The following is a 25,631-nucleotide window of genomic DNA, read 5'->3' on the forward strand; positions in this document are numbered from 1 at the left end:
TCAAAAATATGTCCTTCTTTTATTGTAATTTTACATTTTTTATATATCAAAACCTCTAAAAATAAACAGTAGATCTACAAGCATAACTGTTGATATTAGCTGTGCTGTATATAATTTTCCACCTTCCTCTTGTCTACAAGGCAGCACTGCTGCATGTGTGGGGCTGAAAATTACAGGCGCAGTGGCTACAGAGCTGCTGTGGGAAAAAACAAAACAACCAACAAAAAAACAAACAAACAACAACCCAAAAAAAAAAAAGAATAGAAAGAATAGAAAGGAGTTCAGTCCAGTGGTATTTTCTGCAGGCATCACAGGGGGACTCTCAGTCTTTCTCTGGATTGTCCAGCACCCCCTTGTCTTGTCTAGCCCTAAACCACTGAGTAGTATAAACATCTCTGTGAAGATTATGCGGATAAAAAGGATGTTCAGTTGATCTGGATGGTCTCCTTTTAGACCCCAGGTATTATGTATGCAGATAGGGAGGACAGAAGGAGGGGTGAGGCTCCAGGCACAGACCGGGGAGGCTAATCTGGATAGTCCTCCTCCTCCCTCTGCCACCCTCTGTCCCTTTCCCTTTAGCTTCCAGTTCTCCTCATACTGGAGTGTTACGCCTCAGTTCACTGGGGGAGGGTGGGATGCGGTCCCCCAGCTTTGTAAAGCTGGTGGAATGGCTAGGCTTGGTGGAGGGCTCCTCAGGACCAGGGACTCTTTGTCGAGGAGGCAGGGTGGAGCACCGGGCTTTGCCCCTGGAGCGAGGCTGCTGAGGCGGAGGGCCTTTCAGCGCAAACAGTTCAGTGGGGGCTTTGGGTTGCTGGGGTGGTGGGGACTGTGTAGGATGTGGAGATGACAGGGACACTGGTGTGTGTGGGGGAGAGAATGGGTTGGATGAGGCTGATACCGAAGAGCCAAGAGGGACCAGGGGGGTAAGTGTGGCCGTCTGCTGGAACCTCGTGAGGCTGGTGGAGTGGCTGGGCCGTGGCAGGCTGTAACAAGCCTCGGCACCTCTGTGGCGGGAAGGCAGGGTGGAGCAGCGGGCCTTTGCTCTCGAGCCTGACTCCCTGGGAGGAGGAGCAATTAGCGAGAAGAGCCTAGTGTCAATATCTGATGTTGTAATGTCTGCCCTGGAGCTCTTCAGACTCTGAGATGAGCCTCTTTTAGATGATGGAAGTGATGGAGGCCCCTGGTCTTTCTGGTATTCCTGTTTGGAGCCTGAGCGAGGGAGCTCTGCGGCTGCAGCTGTGCTCGATGAGGGTTCTTCATCTGCATGACAAGAAATAGAAAAGTAATCAAATGATGAAACACGGGGTAATCTGAGGATCAAACAGCACAAACACAAAGCAGATATTAAGGGTGGGTTTCATCAACAAGAATTAATCAGAATCAGAAGGATTAAATTTAAAACTCTCTTAGTTTTTACTCTAAACTGATATTAAATGTGATCCAGCATTAACCTTAAACTTACACTTGAGGAGATATAACTTAAAAAAAAAAGTTCAGCAAAGAAAGTAAAGGGACAGACTTGAACCAATTGTGTTTGATGATCTGTCCCTTCATCCTTTCAGTCCAGTTGATCTATTAAAACAGTCTGTCAGTTGCTGCCAGTTACTGTGCTGTCTTCTGTTATTTGGCCATATTGCTCCATTAATGTGGCTGATAGGTTTTTCTCAAAGAAACTAGAAATTAGAGCCTCTCTGCCAAGCCATCATAAGTAGGCTAACTAGGCTTTTTAGCTAGCAGGCAAACAACAGAACATTGTGTTGACTTTTTAGTTAGCCAGCAAACATTATATTTTGTTAAGAAATGCAGAGCTGCCAAATTTTTTACAGTTTACATCAATAAACAAAGATTATATTTTTAATAGTGCAGCAGAGCTCCACTTACTTTTTAGTCTGGATTTATTAATTTGAAACCTTTTACCAAACTCTGATTCAAACTAATCTTGGAATAAATTCATCTTTGTTGTTCCAACCCAGTCTAAGTCTTCTCTGCTCACCTAACAGGCCCAGCTCGGTCATGAAGGAGTCCAGATCGACAGCATAGTTCTCGTCTGCCTTGACTTCCTTTTCTTCTTCCTCTTTTTGTTCTCCTTCCTCTTTTTCTTCTTGTCCCTCTTGCTCGTTATCCACCTTTCTATCGTCTTCATTCACTTCTCCATCTTTTTCCTTTTCTCCCGCATCTACCTCTCCACCCTCGTCTTCTCCTTCATCTCCTCTCTTTTCCTGTAAATTTTCTTCAACTTCTTCAAATGACTTCCCAACCTCTGGATCACTGTCACTGGACCTTCTGGGTTCATTCAGATTGATCTCAATCCCGTCTTCTTCCTCCTCCTTCTCCTCCACTTGCTGGTCCACTTCTTCATCCAGTGGCGCCTCGACCACGATGTCTATCTTGGCGGGGAAGGAGTGGATGGAGCGTCTTGGGGAGTGAGATTTGGAACGTGCCTCTTGGTCTTGATTCAGCAGGAACTCCATCAGCATCATGTTCTCTTTCTTCAGCTGTTCGCGCAGAGTTCGTGGAACGTCCGGGATCATCCAGGCGACCAGCATGCTGAGGAACATGGCAAGGTTCTACAGGGAACCACAATTAATTATGTTTTTGTAACAATAATAATGTTTTTGTAACAATAATAATGTTATGTTAACATTATTATAGGGATAAATACTTCGAGGTTTAATTAGTTCAATCTACAGGAATGCACCACTCCACCGGATTGCATCGGGGTGATAGTGACCTCATTAAGCTGATTGGGTAGAAGCCAGACTTGATTAATCACAACCACATCCACGCTACAGATACACTTTGTTAATGTTATTATAAAATTAAGTGTGTCAGCTATCAGATTCACTATTTTAGCACCACAGCAATCCCTGATCTCTTCTTATCCTGCATAAAAATAAATTTGACAATCTTCACAGTGTGGTGTACAGATTTTAAATTTGGAAAAAAAGAAAACACTGCTATCGGATCAGGAATCAGTTTCAGCAGATACTCTACGCTGGCGTATCACAATCAGTATCAGGAGAGACAAAATTAGATCAGTGCATCCTTATCTATAACATTACATGAAAGGAGCAATATGTAAGATCTTAGCATTCAAAAATGAGTACTGCAGTCCAAATAGCAAGTGGGAGCCAAAGACAGAAAATCAAATAAGTTGAACCCCTATTTAATATACAATCTATGTTTGGAGTTGATTGTTTCCTCAGTCCGCTCCTCCCCACGCTCAAAGCTCTGGCAGGTTGCTTGCAGAGTACAGGGACACTGAACCTGAGCACAAGATGAGTGCAACATTACCCTTGGACAATGACAAACCACGTCAAGTCCTGCACTGTAACTTAATCAGCTGTTTATAACGCCATCAATTGTCTAAGCCCGTTATCCAGAAAACAAAAGCCTGCTGCTCCAACAATACACACTCTGCAGTTGAGTTCAATGACAGCCTGCCTTATTGCCTGCTAAAATCCGGTAACATATTACTCACTTTAACTGTTATATATATCTACTGCCTCTGAAAGATTATTAATGTTTTTTTATGACTCATGAACAAATACTAATTAGGGGTATATTCGGCATTAATTTTATAATAAATGTTAAATGGGCAAACAAGTTCTAGAATATAAACTTCAAAGGAGAACATGCTGACCGTGGCTGGTTTCCTAATCTCTGATGCCATATTGTGGTCATTTGATGATTTAGTACAATAAATATATGACATATTTCTCCTTTAATGCACCAGCAGTAAAGGCAAATAATGGTGAAAAATGTGTGAAGCAAGGTTTTGAAAAAGACAAGCCTTTGCTACATGTTTGTTGACAGAGACATACGGGTGTTAAAACTAATTGTGCACACCCTCCATTAAAGAAAGACATATTTAATGGGTGCAAAGGTGTTCACGGATTTCAGAAAGACACACATGGAGATCAGACACTGACTTGTAAACTGACATTATTGTAACCACTATAGAGTGTACGCACTGACCCCACTTTCCGCCTCACAGTTGGACTGAGTGGTAAGATGACAGGTTATCTGCTTAAATTAAAGGCAGCTGGATTCAACAATGATCCTTACAACTTAGCAGAGAAACAGCAGTACATGGTCATTGACATGTGGTGAGGAATTGACTGACATTTATGGATTAGATGCTGGGAAAATACACAAAGCAAAGCCTAAAGGCATACAAATCCACAAATCCATGTTTCGCTGCTTGGATTTCAGTTGTTTCTGTGAATTGCAGAGATCAATTTGCTTCTCTTTTCTTAGGTTTTAACAGTCTGTAAAAGAATAACAGCTCTTTCCAGCGCATCACTAATGTTGCCACTCAGTCGTCTTTTTGCCACTCAGTGGGTATAACCACAGTGACTTCTGCATACTATAATGTCATGTACATGTCTTATTTTGTGAATATTATTTTCATACCTGGAAGAATATTACAAAGGCCAACTTTGCCGCCAGGACAGACCAGTACTGTTTAGAGAAGGTGTATGCGTCTGGGTCCCATGGAGGATCTCTGTAATCCTTATACCTGAGAAACAGACAGTTTGAGCATTAGCAAGGCTGACCCTGGAGCGAGATGAATGAAGGGTGTTTACAATCAGAGAAAAATCTGGTAATTCTTAGAAGGATTTGTCCCCTGTAAAATCCCTGCTAAAGATGCCACATTTTACAGTTTCTAGAATATCCAAACAAGTTTGGGATTTAGGCGAGGCAAGAGTTAAGCTGCTGGGCTCAAGAACTTAAAGGGGAAATCCAGAGAGGTCAAGGTCAGTCTCTGACCTGCACATGGAGACTCCAGTGATGAGGGTGGTGGTGGGCGCAGTGCCTGGTGGGAAGTTGCTGACATTAAAGTAGGACAGTGAGTGCTCTGTGTAGCCATTCATGGTGCCATTTACACTGTACATGTACTGGTAAACCATCCGTGGAACAAACTCCGATGTGAAGGAGATGACAAACGCCTGAGGAGACAAACCAGAAGTGGGAATGACAACACTGTATTATGATACACTGTCATGTACAAGTTGCTGTATTGGGCTTGGACCATGATTTTTTTGTTGTTGAAAATAGTTCATCAATCTCTTGATTGATGTATGATTTATTATAATGATCAGTTGTTGTGATTTCAGTACGTTGAACGATTTCTTCACAATTAATTTCACTTGTTTTACACAACAGGAAACTCTCTCAACCTAGAGCCTAGTTCTGCTCAAGGCACTAATTGGGTTTGTCAAATGACTGAACAGCGAGAACAGTTCAGAAAATTACATCAGGAAAAAGACAAGACTTTAAGCAATATCATGATATCCAAAATCTAAGACAATACATAGTCGAGGAGTCCTATAGCACAATGTTTTTACGAGTAGTCCCAGTTTTGTGACATGATAGACATTCCTGTGACCATTTCTCTGCTGTTCTTTGGATTGATAAGACAGTTGGTGGTGGTCACACGTACAGAAGTGCAGCAATGAACCAACAAAGATGAGGAAGAAGAGGACTGCTGGCTAGCAACCAGTTACATAAATTAATAACGCTCAAGGAATCAGTCCTTAAACCTGGAAACATTTTTGCATCCTTTTAAAGTTAATAGTTTTTGTTCATGGGTTTTGGTTAGATGCCTGAAATAAGGTCTGTGGGTTAGCACAAGCTGAAGATATTTTCACATCTTGTTTGTAAACTATGTCAGTAAATACCTGACTTGCAACTTTTGCAAGTAGCTAAATAAGACTATAGAGGTTGTCGCAGACATTAAACATCATTATATTGAATACTTGTCACTAGTGAAGGTGACATTTTGCTGAACAAAACGTGTAAATATAAACTTTTGTTTGCCACAAGGCTCATTTTCTGCAAAATCTCTGCAGCACTCCATTCCCGCATATGATTAAAAAAACGATTTGCAAATGTTTTATCAGGACAAACATGGTTTCAACATGTTTTAGACATCAATGATGTTTTGATGAGAAACACAAGAACTCTAGAGGGCAGTTTAAGTGCTGCAATCCAAATGAAAAGATAAAAATTTTATTCCACAGACTTGATGTCTATGCAAAGTATTTTTAAGAGGTCAAAGGTTATGCCACAGTACACATGCACATTCACACACTTACATTGGTAATGACAGAGAACTTGCTGATTCCACAGAGAATGTTGTACCAAATCCCTGGAGACAGCATGTGCATGAAAAGAGACAAAGAGGGAAAGGGAAGTGTGTCCATCCATGTGTATGTGCGTTTGTGTGAGTGTGTTAAGACAGACAGACAGACAGACAGACACAGAGACGAAGAGGCAGAAAATGGAGGGGCAGAGTGGAATAAAGGAAAAGAAAGTGATTAAAACGTTCCAGGATAGATTATTTCACATTCACACAGAGATCGACAGAGTGGACATGCTCTCATGGACGTGCTCATCTGTACCTATGTCTTTACACCTCACGGCATCCGGCCGTCGGATCTCAGTGACAAATTTTGCAGCATCGAGGCGGATCTCAATGACATTGTTGAGCAGAGCGAACGCTGGCGCCAGCGGGAAGGAGGCCACGAACAGAGACACAAACCCGTACTGGATTACTGTGAATATTAATACACACATGCAAGCAGGCACACATGGTTAAAACTGACATTGCGTGATTTTGCATCAGTGAATGACTCAGTGAATAAAAGAGACTCACTCATTTCCATGTACTCTGGGCTCACGCCTTCAAAGGGCTCAAGAGTGAAATCTTTGTCAAACTGTTGCTTTGGTCTCTTCTCTTCTTCGTTTGATTCATTATTTTCTGCCGCTCTTTTCTTTCCTTTTTCTTCTTGTATTGTTCTGTACATCTTTTTCAGCTTGCTGTAAAATAACACAGAGCATGGAGTCAGAACAAAGATGGCATAGACTGGAAATCTGGTAAACTAAGCAATTTTGCAAGATGCGAACATCCGTAGAAGTAAAAAGTAAGAGAACCCATATACATACGGTATGAGAACCTCAAACACGTTGTTTTGGATGAGCTGCTTTCCAAGCATGATCATGCTGAGCTGGATGCACAACTCGATGAGGCAGCCTGGTGGAGCGCACTGTGGAAACAAACCACACAGAGGCACATTCACTGTACATATACATATACACACACAAACACTAACCACTAATGTGTGTAACTGAACCTACCTCCTCCATGCGATAGTCTCCGAAGACGTAAACATAATCGCCAGGCCGCCCAGCAAACCTGTTTGAAGAGAGGACCACGTCACGAGATGAGTAAAGAAAAACAGACGCTGGTGGGACGAGAGTGTAGTAAGAGTTTATAAGCGTCACACACCTGCCCTTGAAGAAGGCCACATAGAAAATAGGTGCAAAGGCGTTCATGGATTTGAGAAAGAAAGACTTAAAGATCAGCCTCTCTTCAAACTCTTCTTTTGTCTTAGGAAGTTCTGTTGGAAAAGAGACACAACAGTTCTTAGACAGATCATGTTAGACACACTTGCTCACTTGTTGAGTTTATTTCTTTATGTTTTTGTCTTGAAACTATAGTAGATATACAGTATTCCGATCTAAAATATCACTTTAATCTAGCCAACAAATAGTTTTGGAAATTATGTTTTTATACTTTTCTTGTACTATGCACCAAAATAGTACAGAAAATTACTTGTATGTGAAAACTTACTTGGCAATAGAACCTGATTCTGATTCTGATCCTGATAATGCAATGGTGAAATATTGGATTTAGAATCTTCTCAGTTTTCTTTTCCAAATAAACAATGTTTAGACTCATATATGTATGTATCTGCCGGGACCCTGCCCTCTGCCTGTATTTCCTTATTTTCTTACTATTTTCCTGTACTCTGGATGCTTTACCAACCCAGAATGTCAGTATTTGTTGTCCTAAGAAGGAGACTTAACAATCAGCCATCTTTCTGGGACGTTTATGAAAAGCTGGGATAAATCTTACCGATGCTACCTTTAACATGAGCATGGCATGTAAAAACTGCCAGATTTAGCCACAATTAAGGCTAATTTTCATCTGCAGTCTATGGCAAGTTGGTGGCATAATTAGCAAAATATTTGAATTATATATTTTGAATATTACCATTTTTTCAATTTAGGGTGGAGCAGTGTTAAAAACTACGGCTTCACTTACATAAAAAATATTCATGTACCTTCAAATCTGCCATTTTTTAATTCTGAAAAAATCTTCCCTTTTTAATGCTTTATTTTGTAACAGCAGTCAGTACAATACCCAGTTCAGTCAGCCACACAGCGATCGCTCCGTAAACCTCCTCCAACACCAGGACGACCAGCATGTTCAGGATGATGCCTGTGGTGGTGACGGTCATCCTCACGCTGGCCTTCGCTTCAGGATCGGGGTTCATAGACCACACGCTTAACATGCAGATGCGATAAACCGCCACCCCAAACACTGCCGAGAAGGTTACAAAGATCTGGACACAAAACACACATGGACACAAAAGTTAGATGACACGACTGATGTAGAGGAATATTTGTTGACTGTGAAAACAAGTTGTCACAGTGATTTATTTTCTCTTTTTATTGTTAGCAATTTAATCTTTCTGTTATTTTTTTTAATTCAATATTTTAATACCTGCAATAAAATCAACTGATTGACACAATAAAAATTGTTGCAAGTACTCATTTAGTCTCACTAGTGTCAACAGCAGATCAATGAGAAAATAATGGACATGAGTAACACAGGAATTTATGTAGATAATAGACAATTTATGTATATAAATTGACAAACATGATGAAGATAGATAGATATAAACTGCTGATTTATGTAAAATACCTGAAATCTATATAATAGAATATTGTGCGATGTAAAAGCATTTTATGATTACAAGAGGGATCAACACGGAGACAAATGGATTTTAGAAAGGTGATAGTATAAATGCATTACCAGTAGTAGTAAAGTGGACACATTGATGAGATAACCTGACAGGTGATCCTCAATGTCCAGGGACTCTGGCTCTCGCTGTCAAGAAAAACAAGCAACTTGATTACACAGACAAAAACACACACACAAACACTGCTGTATGTTTTATTGCATGGTATATTATGGGCACATGCTCTGCACACACGCACATTATGTTTTCTGTCTGGCAGGTGCATGTTTGCCATCTGAAAGGACAGAAATCCCCTCCCCTTCTTCCTCTCCCTCCTCCTCTTTTTCTCTCCATCAGTAATCTGAGCTAATCTCAGGCAGGTAAGCAGCTTTGGACTCAACCACCCACTGTGGGTGGAGGGGGTTTCTTCTTCATGCACCGACCAAAAACTCATACACACCCAGTTAGTCTGTCATAACTTTAGATGAAAAACAAAGACGAACTGTAACATTTGCTTGTCTACAGCCGTTTACCTCAGCTGACTGTAATGTAATTGAGTTAACGAGATCCTTGTTAGCATTCTCTGTGAAGCAAGTTAAATCGCCGCAGTGTGACAGCTCTGCGCCTCCGCCCCCCCGCCCAGTAACTCTGTCCGCCTAATGTCCTATCACACAGAGCAGTGCAGTGCTACCTGAGAGGCCAGCATCCGGTCTGTTTCTCCATCTACACTGTCCCCAGCTTGAGTCAACTGCAACAGAGTAAAAACAGAGTGGGGAAAAAAAATTAATCATACGTGCAGTTTGTGTTACAAGTCATAAAACTGTATCTGAAACATGCAAAAACACACACTGAGGTACAGTACCTTCTTCTTTAACTGTGCTTTCATCTTCCCTTTCTTCTCCTGTAAAGCTTCTTCATATTCAGGCCTCATCTCCTCCTGCAGCACATAAATACACTCATTAAAACACGTGGGACAGAACTACAGAGACAAATATCCTTTACTATATTTGCTTTAGTTACCAGTTACTTTTAAGACCAAGGGTTTACATGAAGAATATATGATCTGTTTGTAAAATATGATGTATTATAGATTTATTATAGATTAGTTGTGATACATTTAACTTCCCTGCTGTTGTTGCGGTGTCTGCTGTAGCATCAGGAGAGTTTATGGCTGTCTGGCTCTCATTCTCTCTGCATGTTAGTTTTGCAGCAGCAACTGTAGTGACAGTTTGCCAACTCACTACCTAGCTCACATTAGGCATAATACAGCTGTTGCATTGTATTGGATTTCTGAATCACACAGCCCACCTTTTAGACTATCTTTAAAATGTTGTTTATACAATAACACATATATAATATATAATATACAATAATACTTTTGTACTTATACTTTACTTCTAATCAAATAGACATTTATGTGTAGTGAAGTCATTTTACCTTGAGGTACTGCTACTTTTACTTGGGGAGATCTGAATACCTCTTCCACCACTGTTTGTAGTTTTAAATCCTCCTTACAAATGTCAGAGTTCAGTGAACTCATTTTTGTAGCTCTAAGAGGGTTGTAGCCTGAAGCATGTTTTAGCTTCACAGCATAATGTTGCTTGCAAGTGATCTCATATTTTCAGAGGGAGCTGACAAATTTAAATTGCAGTTTGTGTAACACAAAAAAGTCCTCATTAGAAACCACTGTTCTCCACAGTTGAGAGTAAACAGGATCTCAGAATATGTTACTCAAATACAAAGTGAAGGGAATAAAATGAAGAATATGCTGACTGCAAATTAGTCTAAAAAACATCTGACAGTATACAAATAATCATAACTTTATAAAGTTTCTTCCAGATTTTTGATTATTGATTTTTATTATGTGATGTTCAAATGCAATTCACTTCTGATTTCAACATGGGTATATTTAATGGCACAGAAACTTGGACTCACTTGGACTCGCTCCTTCAAGCAGCCGACAGAAAGGGAAGAAACAGAGACACGAATAGAAACAGACAGAGACAAAGAGAGCATGTTTATGTCGCGATCCTGCTGCGTCATCTCATGCAGCAAGTGTGGTGCTTTAAGAACAGGCCAATGCCATTACAGCTCTTTACAGAGCGTTAATGCAAGCACTGGAGTGACCATGAGTGTATGTGTACAGTATGTGTGTGTTAAGGGGAGGGAACTGCTCTGAGACCAACGGTAATCTGCAAAGCAAACCACAACTGATCCCTGTCGTTAAGGTTGACCCGGGCCATGAGGTTAACACTCTCACCCTTGACTGACTTGGCACTTTAAGTTAAGATAACAGAAAGCCAGAAGAGGTAGATACAAAGACATACACTCATTCTGCTCTGACTGCGTCCATTGTCCAATAATGTATGTGTGTATTTATTGAATCTACTTTTGTACCTCCTCATCCTCTAAGCTCGTCAGGTCCCAGGCATGTTTCAGACACATCTGTCGCCTTTTCCAGTGCTCAAGGAAACAGGCAGCTACAAGAAGATACACAAGATGAATGTGTCAAAAATACCTGGCAGTGAAAAATTAAATAACCCTGAACATTTGTTTGACCTCACAAGCAAATCTTTTAGTGTACAAACATGTTTTTAGACAGTAAAGAAACACTCCTGGAGCAACAAATTAATGAAAGTAGTCCTAGGCTGGTTCAATATGAATTACAGAATAATTTATTTTTTTTTAAGGCAGAAATATTAAGATGTTCTAACTAAAAAATTAGCTAAATGAATATTGACAGTTATTCAATGGCTGATCGTAATGGTTATGTGCTGTAGGTGAGTTGTTAGTTTTTAATAAGGGGGATGGACCCAGTTTGTTATGTTCATCCATGCCAAGCAAACTGACCTATGAACCAACATGAAATATATCCGTCTACTACTTTAGCACCACGGATAGCGCCATGGATTCATCTACACACAGCACAGTTAGACTATTGGGATTCGAGAGCCAAATAAATATATTATATATATATATTTCATAACTGATTGCATGCCAGTATTAAATCATTTCGATGCTTTGAAGGAACAACAATTATACTGAAAATGAATATTAGGGTACAAAGTAAAACATTTGCCTTTATTGGTTGAACAGATACAGATACACTTAATGATGTCTCTGTGCACCTGTTATCAATATCTATCCATGCTGATGTTTTTCTCCTGCTGTCTTGTCTTGGCCAGGGCTCACATTAGAGCAAACTGCCTTGCCTATTATTGCGTGAACCTGGTTAAATAGATAAAGTGTCTGTGTCTGGGAGTGGGTCTACTGAAATATACCTGCTGTAACATGATCAGGAAAGTGTAACTGAATGTATAGTTACCCCACAGAGACATGAAAATAGCAAACAGGACAGTGGCTCCGTTGTCGAACAGGTATGACGCCCGGGCCAGTGAGCACACTGTACTCAGACGCCAGTAGTCGCACACTCCATCACACAGTGGACACATGGTGATGTTCAGGTTGTCATCACATGTCTCCTGGCTGAAATATACATATGAAAAATAATGAGCAGTGGTAATGACATACTTTATATATAAACATGTGCGAGGTTGAAGAGTTTGTATCAGCTCACCTTGGCACATTGGCATCTACAGTGAATATGCCGTACAGGAAGACGATGATGCCCAGTACAGAGGGAGGGATCAGGAGCTGAGTGTAAACACCCAGCCAGGCAAAGTACAACCCAATCTGCTCTCCAAAGTATTTCCTGTTACAAAAGCAACGTATCAGACATATATGAGTTTGCTGATTGACAAATTTTTATCCCAAAAGGCGTAATGGAAAGCAATGTTGCAAGGTCTCGCCAAAGTAGTGGCTTCTTTTCTATAAAATTAGATGCAGGAATTAATTGTTCTCAGAGAGTAAATCCTGGCATCTCAGGCTCCGCTCTCAACTGGTTCTCTTGACAAACAGGGAGTTTTATGTCATCATAGACAACACTGTGTCCTCAACCGCCCCTATACCCTGCGGAGTACCACAGGGTCCAGTCCTCGGCTCCATGCTCTTCTTGCTGTAAATGCTTCCTGGTTAGTCGATCGCATCTCCCAACACTGCTATGCTGAGGACACGCAGCTGTTTTTCACTTAAACCAAATGAAGTGAGTAATACTGGTTCCCTCCATGACTGCCGTAAAGCAATAGATGGCACACACCTTTCTCCTGTTAAATCTAGATAAAATTAAGGTCCAAATGAATTTGCACTCTGGCTGCCTAACTGTCATCAAGAAACTTGGGCGCAATTTTTGAACAATCTCTGAATTTTTATCATCACATAAACAAACTGGTACAAACCTGCTTCTTTCAACTACAAAACACCAGAAATCATTGCCATCCACAAAAGAGCTAGAACAACTATTCCATACCATAATTTTCACATATTTTAATTACATAACCTCACCAAACCTCACATCCCTTCACTGGCTTCCAGCTGAGTATAGAATAGACTTTGTCAACCTACTTTTCACTTACAAGGCCCTGCACAGTCTTGCCCCTTCATACTTTTTTAAACTTTTGCAGCCTTATTCCTCTAGTCAGCTCAGATAATCCACCCCAGGGTAACTTTACACATAAGAAATTATCAATTTAAAATGAATAAGCACACTCATGAACATGTGGCAACAAGAACTTTGGCATTAGTTGCTGTAATGAACACTGCAGTCTCAAGCTACAGTACCTGATCAGGTCCACCGGCTGGTATTTATGCATGACTCCATAGTTAGCCCATTCTTCATGGAGGAGCTGAAGGATGTGAAAGAGTAAAACACAATAACAAGTTAATAATTCAATATGTATGATGAGGACAAAAATCTGGCTTTTAATAGTGTTATCTGTTCCTGCCTTAAGGAGAATGAATGGTCTCATCTCCGCTAATATTATTGGATTTGAAAACACTCGAGCCCCCTTAACTTACCTGTCTGTCATTTCGCTGATCTTTCCGCCCTCTCCTTGTGAATGACCCCTAAAGAAAAAAACAGTTACCAGCTCTTTATATGAGATAAATTGCCTTACAGTATGACATATTTTATGCATGATCAATGATCATAACCATAACTAAGGGCTTGGAAATGTATTTTCCTATCAAAATTGCTCAGATCTCCACTTTTTCCAATTTATCTCCATAAGCCTCTGCATCTGTCCTACATGATATCATTAAGCCCTTTGCATACAGTAGATGTAGCACACACAAAAAATCATAGTAGATACATTTTAAAATGTCTTTCAAATGAAACGTACAGATACATGTATGAATTATTTTTGAGCAGATAGACTTTAATGACACATTGTCTGACGAAGCTGCTACTTCTGTTATACTCACATCATGCAGAGGGAAGGCAGAGTCATAGACACCCCGAGCCAATAATGAGTTGATGCCTTATGACACAAAGAGGAGGCATGACACAGTGTCACAGACACATTCAGTTTTGTGACCGATAGCATATGGACACGGGCAGCGTGAAATCTGACTGACAGCAGCATGCATATGAACGGTAATAAAACCAAAACAAAAGTTAGAGCTCACCAGTGGTTTGGCAAGTTTGTCTGAGTGTAGTGCGTGAAATAATCTCAGCCACCTAGATGCAAACATGACATAGTGCAAATGTTATTTAGGATCAAACATTTTTGCAAAACACATAAAAAACATTCATTACACTAAATAAGAAGATATTTGTTTATGGACTCACTATTCTGCTGCGTGTTGCATTGTCAAATACGGTCTCTGTAGATTTGATGTCGTACCTGCAGGAAATGACAAAAAGAAGACCTAATGTGAGCATTCAATATTAAAATCTGAGTGTTACTGTTACTGTTAGGCTTATCTTGTCACTTGCTGTGTCCCAGTAGCACACAAATTGTATGAATCACATTTCAGAAGTGTACCGTGAAAATTCAATTTATGTGAAAGCTCATGATAAGGATGATAAAAGCATGCAGCCTGCAGGTGATTTAGATATTAGGGTGTTATCTAAATCACTGACCATGACTGAACTAAAAGACGTGCGTGTCCCCAGGCAAGGGCGACTCCAAAAGGGGCTTAGTTTTTTTTGATACCAGTCCATTATGCGGTGCAAGTGACAGTCCTGGTACTCACAGGTAGAGCTTGTCTCTGATAAACGGGTGTTTGAGGGTTTTGAAGTGGGAGTGAGTCTGCGAGTCTTTCTGGACGTCACAGTTGGGGACATCTGGTTGAAACGGTGTGTTGATTTTGGTCACAAAGGAATCCCAAAACCCAGCGATGCCCATCCGTTTCCGCAATTCACATTTCTGCTCAGTGAAAACACACACGAAAGAACAGTTACGTCAAATCAGTAACACTATGTTCCACTTCATTTAACTTATCTGTCAGTATTCATGTCATATTTTACAGTTTTCTGACAACTCCTTGGACTTAAAATGTGCATCTAGGGGTGGACAATCTGATCATTTTAGACAAAAATCATGATCTAAAGCTTCCACTATCTATTTTTTGGTTAAATTGTGGAGACTGTGGTATTAAGTTCTTCTGTTTAAAAAAAATACATATCCTCACTGACAACTGGATCCACACTACATGAACAAATTAATAGAGTGATGTAACCAACTAGACAGCTCTGCTGATTGGACGCATTACTTCACGTGTCTCTTTGTTGGGTGACAGTTTGTAAAACAATTTATGACTTCAAAGTGAACTCAGGTCTTAATTACCATTTTGAAACCTGTGTAGTGTCCTTATTGCAATCTTGTGTTTTAATGGTACAAATGGTTGGGATATAGTCTACAGGGCAGAAGTGAGACATAAGATTGCAATTTAGATTGTAGATCATGATTACGATTAAATGGATCGTGATATTTTTAAGACAAACTGCCCACCTCTATGTGCACCCAAATTAATCTTCTGCAAGTGCTACAAAATATGCAACATACAACTAGAATATTAAAGACCAGGGTGTTTAAAACTGCTGACCTTTTTCACAGGAACCTTGATCTTCTGAAGTTCCGCCTCTCGACTGAGTATTGGCCATGGGATGTGCAGCCGAATAAACGCTATGCCACTTGACTTCTGCACATAAACACACACATTAACACACAGTTTAATATTTAAACATAAACACTATATGCAAAGCTTCATATCATCAACCACCAGTAGATTTGGTTTACATCTGAGCAAATATGTTTCAAGGTTATCATTGCAGGGCAGCTTGGATAGATTAAATGTGTAACTGTCTACGTCATTCTCTTTATCTTTGTATTAATTGCTCCTGCTACTTGTCCTGAGGTAGCTCTCTTAACCTGTAAGTATGCTACTTTGCGTTACAATGAGGCTGTTTTGCAGGGAATCCCATTATTTCAAGTCCAGAACCTCCCAATCCTTTAAAGAATAGGTAATGACTCCAGATACTGATTATTATCTATTGGAATAGGTCGCTGAAAGCCACTATAATGTAGCCAATTATTAATTTTGATTATGTGAAAGGTGACAAGCTCTTACGTCGTGTCTGGACCACTGAATTACAACCTGTCCATGCAATTACTGTAATGACCTCAGTGCAATGCAGACACAACTGCACAGGCTCAAACAACACCTGCTACAACTCTAATATTATTTTCCACTGGTAGCATTAAAATCTACTGCAGCCTTTTCAGAGTCACCAGACTCTGCATTACTGTCAAGATATGAAATGTAAAAATATTCATTTTAAATTGTAGCAAAATATGAATAAAAACAAAATCACTGAAATCCTCTGGATGGGAGATAAAAATTTAATTTTGATTAAAAGATGCTACATAGTTTTACCACTATGATGAGGATTATTTCTACAGTTTGGCTGCAAAGTGAGATTGTACAGAATTAACTGGATTGTATAATTAATCAGGAAAACTAGTGTAGACTCCCTCATGTTGTCACCTGTACAAAAAATAAAATAAAAGTAACCAGTCATGACCTAAGTATGTGCAAACTGACATGAATTGTTTTTGGCAAGCAATGAATGTTTGAATGATGTATGTACAATTGCAAACAATGCAGCAGCCAGTAACAGAAATTATACATTAACATATATAAATATATGTTCAATATATTGTTACATTCCTTTCATTTGCTGAACCACAACACCAAATATTCAAACAGATCCTTCACTTTTCAGCCTGAAACATCAGCCTCATCACATTTGGCCACAGACAGATACAGACACACACACTGACAGTGCACAGATACCACATACCCAGAAAAAAAAAAATTAAACCTACCAACTGCCCGTCCCTACATTCCTGTGCCAGCACGCGCACCTCCGAGTAGTGGATCACTGTCTAATAAGGCCCTATAATCTGGCCTTTGGCTTCACACGTACGGTCAGCGGTCTTAATCCTCAACCAAAACAGCAGCTGATTTAACGCACAAGCGTCACATACACACACAGAAACACTCCCACATAGATACACACAACACATGCATGACTGCACATTCACACATATAGAATACAAAAAACAAACAAGAACACACATATACTTGAACATGTCCTACAATCAGTGACAGCACCATGAAAAATAAATATGCAAAGTATATTCAATTTTAGTGCATTTACAGTCAGACTAATCAGCAGTACATCAAGTGTCTTAATGATTAGTTAACTTGGGAGTTTTAGCTATTTTAGAACAACTAATTTTGTACTGAATATATTTTTATTAGAATTAGAATGAATACTTTTTAAAAATACACTAATGCACAATTCAAGACACAATAAACAATACAGTACACCTTTTGTGTCTCACTGAAATACCACTTTAAGTACTGCAGAATTAGTATATTTATTTTTAGTAAAAAAAACACTTTCAAAAACACTTTCAGTATAGTTTAAATGAAGCAAATGAAGTATACATGTACTTACATTTGTATTCTTAAATCATATTTCTAATAAAATGAAGTGTACTAGTTTTAAACCTGAGAAAATATGCAATATCCTTGTCATTGTTGGGATTATAACTATTATTAACCTAACATATACTGCTGGTTTCTAATAAGTTCTCCCTTTAATTAGAGGGCACGAATGTCCTCCAGCTTCAGGGGACAGACTGAGTCTTATCCTCTATCTGTTTGGCAGCTGTCCAATCACAGGATTTGTGGCAACATCACTTAAGGATGCCTATGAACCATGAATGTCTGTTGGAGCGTACAGCAGATGAAAAAATAATCACGGCGAAAGCAACATAAAAGCAGACACACACCTCTTTATCACGCTCAATCTGTAGTCCGGCTTCCAGTAGGCCCGCCTCAAACTCCTCCCTTATTAAAGCCTTCTCCTCCTCAGACAGCTTCGATTCCTCTGCATCTCCTGCAGGTGCTCCCGCCTCCCCAGACTCTGCCTCTGTCTCCCATCTTCCCGGTATTGGTATTGGTAGTGGTATACTCCCATTGGATGCAATTGATGCCAGGGAAAGGCGCCCCTTGGATGCCCGCCTCTTTTTGTATTTGTAGCAAAGGATGTAGTCCACTTTCCTCTTGCCATCAGAGAAAAAGAGCCCTGGGCCTAGATCAATGCCAGACTCCTGTACAAACACACCAAAACACACACAAGTAATTCATGAGGGAAGTGATGAGGGTTGCAAACAGGGAATAATAGAGTGCGAGAGCGTGCCAATTAGCCAAAGCTCCATGTGTGCAGGATTTCAAAGCTGTGGGATGCGAGCGTGTTGCAGTCGGAGGAGTCCCTACCGGAGGAGGGGGCTCATCACTGCCAGGAGGGTTGACAAGGCCTCCGTTGGCGGCATCAAGCCCAAGCCCGGACAGCGATCGGGCCAATGAAACAAGCTTCGACGAGTGAATGGACGATGACTCACTCATTTCTGTGGTGACAGGCATATGCTCTTTTCCGTTTCATCCCTGTGTTGGAAAAGAAAAACAGGAGTTTAGTGTTCAGAAGTTTGGATAACATAGCAGCTCTGGTTGTGATTGGATAAAAAATGTTCCATTAACAGTAGATCCTAGTCTGCATAAGTGATGTGAAGTGATGTCATTACAGCCATCATCACTGATTATTTGTCCATTTGTCAAAGCATGACTATGTTCTTCATTGATCACCAATCATTTTTATTCAAGTGAAAATGTAAAATTATCCAATAATTCAAAAAAGCAAACAGTAGAGGAAAGTCTAAAACAAAAACAACTGCAGAATGTCCTGTTAACATGGAACCCCATCAAAATGATCTCAAAAGATCTCAGTATTATGACACTATTGAGAATTTTGGAATTTGTGTAGGTCTGTAAATGGATCAGTTCATATATATAAATCTATAAATTCACATCCATAAATACATAGCCTCTTACAAAAAGTGACAGATACCTGAATGGCACAGGCAAGAACATCAAAACAAAATAACAAAGGTGAAGGCTGAAGTTTATAATGTCTACCCTTATCTTTTGTTTATTAGGAGTTCAGTTATAAAAATTAAGGAGAAAGAAAGTATTTTTGAGGAATTCTTCTTTCTTTGGGGCAGAAAATGGTTCAACACTGGAACCCTCAGAATTTTCTTGCGACACATCACAGGGGTCCCCTCCTCCACATTGGGCACCAATATTTTAATCTCTAAAAATTTATCATAAATACGATTTTCTTTGACTGAACAGGTTTTCTATCTATTGTAGCAATTTACTGTGCGGTCAAACCAGCCATGTAAATTGTAGATAAACATCAGGTTGATTTTACTTTCGAATATCGTGTGAAAAAACACAGTAGTAGCTGTTTAGACTGACAGATCAACTGTAAGCCAAAGTTAAGCTGTCTCATCTCTTTTTTTTTTTTACCCAAATGAAGCTGGGGGCTCAGATTAAGCTCGCACTGCAATCCAAGCGGCACAGTTTACAATCTGTTGGGGTAATTTGGTCACTGGGCTCGTTCTTTGTAGAAAGAGAATGAAGTGTTAAGAGACAACTGAGGTCTTAAGTCTCACACCACTGGAAACACGTGTTTTCTCCGACTTCAAGCCACACAGGCATGAAACATTTCTTAAAATGCACAAAATGACACAGGTAATCTCGGATAAAATTTGCAGTTCTGTGTCTTAACTGTTCCTCAAGCTCAGAAATACCAACAGATAACAATAGTGGTACTGGTATGCATAGTTTTTTAATGGCTTTAGTTCATTATGATGAGCATTGATAATTTCAGGACTACTTTCGAAAGATTCCATGCAAAACCTGCTCAGCTGCAAATGCTCGAGTGAAGACTTGTCTTTTACAGTTTGTCACAGGTTATCCAGGTCTCTGTCAGTCAGACTGACGCTGTCATTATTACATAAGATTTCACACTCTACAGCAGAAAGAGATAGAGCAACACCAATCCCTCATCTGTGACTGACTGTTAATGTTTTTAAATTAAATTATTTGACTTATAATAAGAAGTGAAAATTTATATTGCCATGTTTGAACTACAAAATGTATTTACTTCTTAAACTTGTTTTGATTTTATGCAGAGACACTTTGGTCCATGCTTCATTGCAGTTTATATATTTCAAAATGTGATGCAAGTCTTTTCTAAGCCAGAAGTGATAGGGAGAGAGACCTGCACACCAAAAATTTGTTTATTAACATTTTGAGCTCCAGGCTCTTCCTCAAACTGCCTCTGAGGAAAAGTCTAAAGTCTCTACTCAATTCTGCCAGGTACTTTTTGCGATCCAGCACCCATCCTATTAGGTATAGGGATGTGCCTATATGTTTTTTTTAGATTATCTTTTCACAGTCTTTAAGGCCTCTGTTTTAGGAGTTGATTAAATAAAACCATATTATGGTAGAGATACGCTTAAATCCAAATACATTATTCATGAAAGCATAAATATTGCAATGGAAACAGATATTTATCTAACATAATAACATAATTATTATTCAGTCAGTTTCATAATAACCTTGGCATAGTTAAAAAAAACGTCTACCTTAATAAGTCATTGATTTAATGCAGATTATTCCCTTCAACTGAGGGATATTTCTATATCTATTTTTCAATATCCCCTTGTTAAAGAGGAGGTGGTGGTGAGCTTTAGACAGTTCATAAAACTTAGTGCAGTTAGAAATAAAAAGAGAGAAAGAGATAAATGACAATTACATTATGAGGAACTATATTTCATAATTCATTACATGTCGATTACATGTCACTTGAAATATTTTGATATTTTGGAAGCACAACCATTGCTATGTCAGTGAATATTAGCTTAGAAAATCAGACATTTTCATTTAACATGTTCAACATAAGTTCAATCAGGACGACCATCTTTGCGCCTCATTTGTCCATGACTGTCTTCTCTCCCCCCCTTTCTCTTTACCCACTTATTCTCAATCACTTATCCATGGATGTTCACTCTTTAAGTCAACCAAGCATATTCTGCCACAATTTCCATCAGCCAATCATGTAGTTATGTCAAAACTTTAAATCCGTTCTCCTCTCTGCCGCTTTCAGCTGTCATTTCTGCACGGAATTATTGTGACCCTCCTCTACCTCATTCTCCTCCAGTTCTTCTGACCCAGTGCCCAGGTTGAGCCCATCAGAAGTCCAGATATTCAACGTTCCCTTCAGTCTAATCGCCAAAGATTTTTCATATTTCTCATCTCAGCTGTGCACATGTCAATTAAATATATTTTGAACTGGTATAAACCACGCCCATTTCTGGTCTTACATACAAATACAGATACAAAGACAGATAATTTTCTTGTTTGAACAGATACAGATACAAATGATGACGTCTCTGTGCACGTATGCATTAAGGTATACAGTGGTATCCATCTTATTAATTATACAGTTTGAGTTCTGAGTCACCCAAGTGATCAGGTGGTAGGAAGTGAAAGCTACATATTTGAGCCATTTAGTATGTAACACATTTAATTTTATTTACACACCAATGACAATTGTGTTATTAATCTGTGAGTACAGGTGCCATATACATTCCTCCATCATTATGCAGGTGAAAGAGAAAGGGGGCCGTGTGTAACGGTTTCCCACAGTTTCAAACTACATGTTCAAGCCACCTGAGACACCAGGAAAAACCATGAGACGTCCAAATACACCAACAGTCGACCAAACAACATACACACATAACAACATATACAGAGGGCTTCAACAGTCAATCCCCTTACACCTATGCACACACATCCACGATAATCCCAGTTTACCACGTGTTAGCAAACACAGAGCTGGGATGGAAATTGAGAATGTCACCTCGAGTTCAGCAGGTCAAAAACACCTTATGAAAATAATTTATCTATAATGGCACAGCAATCTTTTGATCAGTGGTTCCCAAACTTTCTGACTTGTGTCTCTCTTAACATAAACTGATGTCTCCTTATTATCTATAGTCGCGTTATCGACATATTGTGGAAATAAGTTGCGAGCAATTCAACCAAAGGCTGATATTTCCTCATCAGACTGCTTAATTTGGCTGATTTTTAAAGGCCTGAAGAAGAGAAAGTAACAAGTATTTCACAGGAAAACAAAAACAAATGTAGATACATAATTTTGTGTAACAAAATACATTTTTTGCTTCTGATCCCTTTAACCCTCTTGTAATCACTCAGATTTATCTTTGCTCCCAACATGACAGTATTATAGATATGTTTTAAAGTTATAGCTATACAAATATTGCATATCGTAAGTGCTACTGTGGTTGATTTGTTTGTCTACTACGCTGTTAGCGAGATGTTACATGTGTAGTGTATTAGTCATTTGGCTCATTAGTCAAGATACCTTTTACCCAATGGCTTATATTTTTGCAGCTCCGAAAAATGTTTATACTGCTCATGTTAACTAATATGCAGGCAGACTATGCAGGCACTTAAATTAAGCATCTACTAGAATATCAGTGACAGACTAACATGGTTCACCTTATGTTTGGTTTATACACTAATCACCTTACAGGAACATAACAAATACAACAGAGTATATAGAGACAAACTGAAGACATATCATATATTCTAGATCTGGAAAATGGCACTTTTGGTCAGCGGGTTTGGTTCTAAATTTAAATTTCTAGTCTTTATTGAGACAGCAGAACTGGATTTTGTTTATACTCTTATGGAGAATGTGACAGTTTCCTTATTTTATTCATGAGGTTTGAAAGATGTTTTTCATGCTGTCCTCTTGGCCAGGTCTCTCTTGGAAAAAAAATTAATCTCAGTAAAACTTTTACTGTTTAAGTACAGGAAAAATTAAGGAAAAAATTAAATCAGCATCCAATTTTTCCAGATTTTCTTGTTGGTTTTGGCACAAACATTTTCCAGGAGGAAAAGAAAAGAGAACATTAGAGTTTAAATGCACAGAACATCTGTCAATAAAGGATTCTGCATTGTGGTCCTTATGTGAAAGTAAAGAAAACATCTATTTAATTATATTGGCTGCAGTCTGAAATTCAAGACTAGTTTAGGGCTGCATGGTACTGAAAAAAAAAATCATATTGCAATTATCTTGACAGATATTGCAATATGATTCATGATTAGTGGGAATGATAATTATGATAATTTTGCATAATTCCTTTTCATTACCACTGAGAAAATAAACAAGTTTTCTTACAACTGGTAAACAAAATTTGTAGGCATCTCTGCAGCACCACAGTCCTTCATTATGATGTTTGTCACATATTTTTTCCTTCATCAAAACATTGCAGCTTCTGCAATTTAGATTACATTTGGCCATATTACAGTTTTGATAGTATTTCAATTAATTGTGCATCCTTCATTTCAATTGTCTTTATTTCAGACAGTGTGAGTAAATATTGAGCCTTTTTTCTGTACTCTTGTGTAGCATGTGTCAGTTACCTTATTCTTTTAATGGTGTGTATACAATGTTTTTATGTTATCTTTTTGGCCAGATGTGTCTCGAAAATCTTTTTTTCTGGTTAAATACATAAGAAAAAACAGGCAGCGGCCAACTTTTCCAGTTTTTTTGGTACTTTTAGCAGAACTGTTTTCCATAAAAGACGACAAAATGAGGAGAAAAGTGCAGAGCCTCTGCCAAGAGTGGATTCAACATTGTTGTCACTCTGTGAAAGGAAAGACGACGACGGCTGGAGTTTGCATTTCAAGACTCAGATATGACCTTTGTCATTTAATTCTGCCAAAATTGCTCTTTTGTGCAGAACAGTTTAGCAGTAATCACAACACAGAGGTCCAGTATAAATGTATGACAACATAGATCATATTCAGTTTTATTATATTTTCTTGGATTACATTTTAACTAAGGTTTCTTACATAGGCTCTTACATTTTTTATTTATTTTAAGGCCTAAATCAAACACATACATTTGAACTTGTCACTCTAAGGGTATGCACCATATGTATTTTATTATTATATTTGCTGCACTGCTACTGTATTGTTATCTGTCCTTATCTGTGGTTGTATGTGTTTTATATGTCATGTTTTTCTTGTGTGGAGCACACAGAAAAAATTTCCAATCAGCAGTAAATTAATGAATCTTGGGTGCATATTTATGCATGTTCGTAAGCCTACGTCCTTCTCGTCTGTGCCACTGTGAAATAGGCACAAGACGAGTGCGCAAATGCGTCCAAGTGTGCGTCTCAGCGCGGGGCTTAAAGGCCTGTAAGCTTGCTGACAGCTCAACAGCGGAGGCAGGAGGGTCAGCCGCACCCTCACATTAACATTAACGGGGCAGAGGGCAGCAGGGGAGCGGTCTAATACTTTCCCTCCTGGAAGACAGCAGATTACACATCGCTAATTTTAACAGCTGCTTTCTAATGCCATAACGGGACTCAAACAACTCAAACACAAAGAGACTGCAGTTTGAAATTCCGTAAGGCGTCAAAAAAGACTTGCAGCACTCTTTCACCGTACACCTGTCCGTGAGCTTTCGTTTTTATGAAGCTATTTCAAGACAAAAATGATCACCAGCACAGACCACATCACACTAATTAATTTCCATTTGGACTAATTAATCCCCGGGCAGTTGTCAGGAGGTGCTTATTCGACAAATATGTGTTTAATTAAACGCTGGTGGGCGCAACAGTTGTGCGCACCCAGATGGTCGCATGGAAAAAAGTGCCTCAGCACCCTGACAGACACTCTGCGCTGCAGCCACCAGCAGACTGAGACAATAAAAGCATCGGTTCGGGTCAAGCTTTCTATATGGAACAGGGACTGTACACACACAATAAGCAGCCACACTTCAAATAAATGAGTGCAAAAGTCCACAAAGACGCGGTCAAAGCAGACAGCAGGCAGTAAAAATAAGACAAGAAAGTGATAAAGGGCAAGTGCGCCGTTTGTTTGTTTTTTTTAGCACACTTCAGGTGAAAGAAAAGAAAAAGTGGACTCACCAGTGCTCGTGGAGGATCAGCTCTTCAGATGGATGACAAGACGCGTGAGGTGCACTGCCTGCGCGAGGGGCTGAGATGGTGGACAATCCGCGCGCGCTCCCGCAACCCCTGGCTTAATACGCGCGCGCACAAGGCGGCTAATTCCCCTGAGCGTTCGCTTGTTTCATACGGAGGGCAGGAAGGAAGGTGTGTCTGTGTGTTTGCGTGTGTGTGTGTTAGAGTATGTGTCTGTAAGCCAGAGAGGGAAGAAAGAGCTTACAGGTGACCAGACTAAAGTAAACCTCGCCTACCCTCTGCAGGCATGATGCGTCCCAGGTGACGCCAAAATATAAATCAGTGCAAAAATAAGCTTATTATCTCACACACGGCGGAAAACGTTAATTATCTTTTATTGATTCATATGTACTTTATTATATTATATACTATATTATTAATTTATATTACCATAAAATTAATTAAAATATTCAGTTCTAACTATCTGAGATGCAGAAAAGCAACTTAGGTTATTATTTTATCAGCGATCTTTTCCTTA

The 25,631-nt window shown here is 39.3% G+C and overlaps 1 protein-coding gene across 1 annotated transcript; it reads right to left on the minus strand.

Moving 5' to 3' along the window:
- On the minus strand, positions 1 to 25,432 carry ano2a (anoctamin 2a). Its single transcript, XM_084734218.1, has 28 exons — positions 25,100 to 25,432; positions 18,504 to 18,671; positions 18,017 to 18,337; positions 15,759 to 15,854; positions 14,907 to 15,079; positions 14,500 to 14,554; positions 14,337 to 14,388; positions 14,133 to 14,188; positions 13,728 to 13,775; positions 13,491 to 13,555; positions 12,391 to 12,525; positions 12,139 to 12,299; positions 11,211 to 11,293; positions 10,749 to 10,760; positions 9,676 to 9,750; positions 9,505 to 9,561; positions 8,888 to 8,962; positions 8,213 to 8,414; positions 7,295 to 7,406; positions 7,144 to 7,201; positions 6,952 to 7,052; positions 6,662 to 6,825; positions 6,408 to 6,560; positions 6,102 to 6,154; positions 4,774 to 4,952; positions 4,417 to 4,522; positions 1,994 to 2,567; positions 1 to 1,260 (listed from the first exon to the last, which is right to left on the minus strand). Exons 2-28 carry the CDS (start codon positions 18,648 to 18,650, stop codon positions 593 to 595), a joined length of 3,981 nt encoding a protein of 1,326 aa, XP_084590344.1. The 5' UTR covers positions 18,651 to 18,671; positions 25,100 to 25,432; the 3' UTR covers positions 1 to 592.
- Between the last annotated feature and the right edge of the window lie 199 nt (positions 25,433 to 25,631).

The sequence above is a fragment of the Lutjanus erythropterus genome, chromosome 13 (assembly GCF_056507025.1).
Source record: "Lutjanus erythropterus isolate fLutEry1 chromosome 13, fLutEry1.hap2, whole genome shotgun sequence".
Taxonomy (NCBI): Eukaryota; Metazoa; Chordata; class Actinopteri; order Lutjaniformes; family Lutjanidae; genus Lutjanus; species Lutjanus erythropterus.